General features: G+C 41.0%; 1 protein-coding gene across 1 annotated transcript in view; it reads left to right on the top strand.

The window, feature by feature from the left end:
* The window catches only part of st18 (ST18 C2H2C-type zinc finger transcription factor), a 32,896-nt gene that overhangs the window by 110 nt on the left and 27,294 nt on the right, over window positions 1-5,492 (top strand). The window contains exons 2-4 of the mRNA XM_058396420.1: window positions 2,799-2,850; window positions 3,947-3,977; window positions 4,506-4,729. Coding sequence (XP_058252403.1) covers window positions 2,799-2,850; window positions 3,947-3,977; window positions 4,506-4,729 — 307 coding nt within the window. The remainder of the gene's footprint in view (window positions 1-2,798; window positions 2,851-3,946; window positions 3,978-4,505; window positions 4,730-5,492) is intronic.

Here is a 5,492-nt window from a genome sequence, read left to right as displayed (position 1 = left end):
GTAGAAAAACCTTCTTTTTTTTTTCTGTGTGTAAATCCCTCATGAGAGGCGACTCCACTTGAGGAGCTCAAACATTTGTAGAGACCCACGTCATGTCCAGTCAAGACCACCTAGGAGAGACGTGGTTTTTTTTTTGTTTTTTTTAAAAACGTATTCTAACCTATTCATCTAGGATTGTTCCCTCAAGATAAACATGTTTATTAGATGTTCAAGCAACGGGTTGCGAGGGTTGCGTAAGGAGGTAACTGATATTATTCGAAAGCGCTGATGTTTACCACCTACTGCTTGGTAATTCAGCTACAAGGAGGCTCTCGAAGGCCATTCAGAGTTACGCAAATCCAATTACGCAATAGCCGGTAAAAAAAAAAAAATACGGCGTTCCGACGGCATTTCTGTCTGCTTGGAGACGTTTATAACGTGCTAATGAAATGGCGGTGATACTGCTGAGGCCAAAAAGACAGAGAAAGAAAGAAAGAAAGAGTTACTTTTTACATGGTGTGTGTGTGTGTGTGTGTGTGGAGCAGAGACGAGTGTAATGAACTAATCAGGTACATTAGTTATTACAGAATGTAATCTATAGTGTTTGGGAGTTGTTTGTCTCGATAGGGAGTGCAGTAATCAAAAGTAATGAAGCTATTACGCCCGGGGAGCCGTGAGAGGACCGGCGTGGCATTAAGAGTGGACCACATAAAAGGTTTATTAAAGGAAATTAAGGCCCATCACTGCCACACCTGCTCCCCCTATTATAAATGTATGACAGGTCAGTGCCTTCAATCACAACAGCCAAGCTGAGAGAGAGAAAGAGAGAGAGGGAGGGAGAGAGAAAGGCAGAGGAGTCATGTTTCCCATTACGACTGGAGTAACAGCACAGCCTGTGACTCACCGCAGCCCCTCTGACCACTATACACCGCCATCAGCCCGGAATAATTACATTTAATAGGTTTTATTTGGGATCGGCAAGGCGACGCTGCGGCAGAGAGAGTGAGGGGGAAAAAGAGAGAGAGAGTGTGTGTGTGTGTGTGTGTGTGTGGGGCATTAACAACTCTTTTTGTCTAAAAACACTCCACGGTGCTACTTTTTTTTTTTTTTTTTTCTCGACACACTATTTTACATCATTATTTTTTTGGCCACCGTGGTCTCGCCTCTTTCAAAAGGAAGTCTCGCTCACCTCTGTCTTTTTATTGTGTGTGTGTGTGTGTGTTTTCTTTTCTGGCATCTGTGCCAAATTAATTCAATTTCCTGGATAAAAAAAAAAAAAAAAAATAGAGAGTATTTATTTTAAGGTTCATGGTGGTGTTTTTTAAGCAGGGTTTAAATAGTGCAAAAAAGGGGAAGAAAAGAAAAAGAATTAATAATTCGGATCGAGACATCCTGGAACATCAGCGCATGACTCCTGCTTTGTTTTGAGAATTATAACGGTTGAGATTTATATCTTGATATATATATATATATATATATATATAATAAAAAACGTCAGGTGAAAAAAGGAAATTAAATTGAATCAGGTTTGGGTTTAAAACCAAGGAATTAAAAATAATTTTTTTTTAATTAAAATTTAAAAAAAAATATTAAAAGTTGTTTGTTAATTTTTTTTTTTTAACAAAAAATTTTAAAAATTTAAAATGTCTGATGTGGCAACTTCACACCCAGCATTTAAAATCCATTTTACTTAGAGTCCAACACCTTTTGAGCTTATAAACTCAAATCCCGTGTCAAGCCTAGTGTTTAAAATCGAACCCCGGTTGAGCTTTAAACTCAAATATATTCTCATGACTAGCTTGTAGACTCAACTCTTCAACTCAAATCTCCTTTTGTGTCTAGATTTAATCCCGATTTAACGTTTCAGCTCGAATACATTTCCACACAAACTCGAATATCTTATAAGGCCCAGCGTGAAGTAGGATTCCCTAACATGTTTTGAACGCAAATAGAATTAAACATGTTAACTCAAATACACCTTACACCTCAGTTTAAACTCAAATAGAATTTCAATTTTGAACTCAAATCCCTACATGATTTGAGTCCTTTATTAACTCGAATACTCGTTTAAACTCAAAAACGACTCTTCAACTCAAATCTCCCTTTGGGTCTAGATTTAAATTCCGCTATAACATTTTAGCTTAAATACATTTCCACACCTAGCGTACAAACTCGAATACAACTCGAATCAGTTTAACACCTCAAGCTCTAATACCTTACAAGGTCGAGCGTGAAGTAGGATTCCATTTTCACTTCTATCATATTTTAAACACAAATAGAATTAAACATTTTAACTCAAATATATTCTACATTTTGAACTCAAGTGATCACGCCTAATTCTAATCCCTGTACGTGATTCAACTCCTTAACTGTCACATGCAGCGTTTCAACTCAAATACGACTCAACTCTCCAACTCCAAATCCCGTTTTTATCTTTTAAACTCGAATGCAACTAAAACATTTTAACATAAATATCTTTCGAATGTCTATAGCCTCAGATATGACTTAACTATTTGACTACTTTTTTTCTTTTTACTCAAATATGATGAAACATTTTCAAATTTCTTCACACCTATCTAAGCCTAGTGTTTATTCGCAAGCATGATTCTTCACCTCACCTTTTCATGTCTGGCTTTAAAACTCAAATATTATTCTTCAACAATGCCTTTTTACTCCTAGCTTATCAACTCAAATATTCCAGCTCTTTAACTCAAACGCCTTTTCAACTCAAACGGTCTTGGAAAACTTTCCCACAAATAGGTTTTTGAACTCAAACACCTTTTCCGTCTCTAAACCTCTTTGCTCCGTTTTTGTTCCAGATGGACTCTGAAGGAGATGAGAATCGAGCTGAGCGATGCAACGGCAATGCTAGTGAGTAATCCGCTATCATTTCACTCACACTTCCACTTGACTCTATATGGATGCTTGCTAATTGATGTTTTGTTCATTATAGAGGATATCGCTGCCATATTTCAAGTTCAAGGTCTCTCTAGCGCCCCCTTGGATAAAGATCGAGTTTTTCAGTTTGTGTTCACGTCCCTGGTGTACGATTCACCCGGAGCGTTAGTTCAGAGACGGAGCGTCACCCACCGCTGTTCATTTTAATATTAATCTCATTCATTTGGAGAGGCGGTTATGTGGAGGTGATGCATTATTCACAGCTTAGTGCCTTCATTATGTGCTGATGTTGGTCCTGGCAAGTTAAGGAGTGTGTCTGAATGGAGCGATTGACTCCTCGCACTCCGGCGGCGTGTCACGTGACGGGGTGAATTTCCGGTGGGGTTTGATGGAGTCTTCTCCACTGGCGATCGTATAAAAGCGATTCTAGGCTAACGTCTACTTTCTCTTGAGTAGCTTCACCTTCGTCCGTTCAACAACTCGTCTAGAACACTTCACCCTGGATATTCTCTCTCACGATATGACGTGAGCTCAAGTCTGTACGTTCTAATAAACCTAGCTCACCAGGATAGCACTCGCTCCATTAGGCAGCCAACCATCTTGATTTTGGTTGCCTTGGAAACGTAAATGACGAGGCTTAAAAGTGTAGCAAATTAGTCAGGTAAATGTTACGTGTTGCTACTTTTCTCAGTTTTGAACTGAGATTCAGTTCATGCTAATTAACACTATCGTTAATTAATAGTATTTTTTTTTTTTTTAGCAGAACGGATTAGCAAAGAGTTGATGTGGCTTCATACACATCTAATGAACGTGTCACGTGTTGCTTGGTAACGTGGTTTTCTTTTGCCACGCTCGGACCCACCTACCTGACACCTGGTGTGCTTCCAGACTGGAGCACTTCTTCAGAATAGCGAGGATGAGGAAGGATCTCAGTGTGGAAAAGCAGTGTTAGGATCCCGAGCTTGCACAGCTGCAGCTCTCCTGTGGGATAAACTCATACATGTGTATTTACCCATGTCTTCTCTTTCTCTCTCTCTCTCTCTCTCTCTCTCTCTCTCTCTGTTTGCAGTTCCGCCTGACTGCATCATCGACACGCACAGGTAAGCAATATTTTCCCAGCTTCCCCTTCTTGACTCCCCTAAAGCGCTTGCCACGTGCGTGCCATTTTCTCATGGCTGGTCTCCTCTCAGTTTAAGCAATTATAGGACAGACTTATCACTGGATTTTTAAAAAACAAAAATTCTGGTCTTCTTCTAAAGTTTTTCCTATAACACGACAAAGTGTTTCCTTCCTCCTACACCACAGTGACATTTATTTATTTACACGTGCCACATCGTGCCTTTTTCTCCGATCATAATGACGTGTTCCTGTTATCATCACAGCTGTGAAACTGGAGACTCCTTCAGCTTTTTGTTCAGTTCCTCGAGCTCTTCTTTAACGGATCGTGGGTTTAATCCGTTTTCATTCGAGCTGGAGATTTATTTTGGATGACGGTGTTGGTTAATAGACTAGAACCCTAATGCAGCTGGATGTTTAATCCACCTAGTTTAACAAGACAGTTAAACGTCTTCATGACCGGACGGCTCTCGTTTCTCGGATCTGAGATGTTTTCTCTCGTGTTCTCGCAGCCTGCACCTCTCGGCAGTGAGGAAGAGGAGCGCGGCCGAAGGGGCCCGTGGCACGCCGGTTAACAAGAGGAAGTCTCTGCTGATGAAACCGCGCCACTACAGCCCCAGCGAAGAGGAGGAGGATGAGGACGAGGATGAGGAGGAGGAGGAGCACGAGGACCAGGAGGAGGACCTGGCAACTGCTCAGGACAAAGACGCACCCAGGAACATTGACACTCCAGCAGGTAGACAGATGTCCCGTTGTTTTGTCTGTTTTGATGAACAATTGACGCTGAATTTTAAACTACCATCTGTTGCATTCATATTTTTTCTCCCCTGCCACCTCCTCCTCCTCCTCCTCCTCATTCCCCCTTCCAGCTCTCTGTATATCTATCCATCTATCCACCCATCCATCCATCCATCCATCCATCCCCCCTTAAACACACTCCCCAAAAAAAACAAAAAAAAAAAAACCCACTCCATTAATTTCTGCTTAAAGACTCCGCCGCTGTGTTTGTCTGTCACATCCTCAGATTGAAATTTGGGACAGCTGATCTGTCATGAGATTCCTGGCAAAGCACTTTTTTTTTTTTTTTTTTCATTCTGAGTCCCTCCTCCCTTCCTCCTTCCTCCCTTCCTCCTCCTCCTCTCTGCTCTGCTTCCAAACTGGTGTCCGGACAGAAGAAACAGCAGTTGTTGGAGCGATAAGACTCGGATCTCTGCTCCACACTGTGTATCCGGATATCTTTTTTGGAATCCCCCGAAATCACAACCGGGCTAGATCGCCTGCTCGATTATTCGAGCCTGGAAATAAAAGAAGGAGAAAAAAGAAAGGAAAATAGTGCTTGAATAATAAACTGAAAATAGAAGGCCGCAAATTATATTGTGTCTCATTGATATAAAAAAGAAAAGAAAGAAAACGATCATGCTCTCTCTCTCACACACACACACAAGCCATGAAAACATTTTTGGCAACACACACACACACACACACACACACAGGGAAAT

Source organism: Hemibagrus wyckioides, linkage group LG01 (genome assembly GCF_019097595.1).
Source record: "Hemibagrus wyckioides isolate EC202008001 linkage group LG01, SWU_Hwy_1.0, whole genome shotgun sequence".
In the NCBI taxonomy this organism is placed as follows: Eukaryota; Metazoa; Chordata; class Actinopteri; order Siluriformes; family Bagridae; genus Hemibagrus; species Hemibagrus wyckioides.
This window is presented reverse-complemented; position numbering and strand designations above follow the sequence as displayed.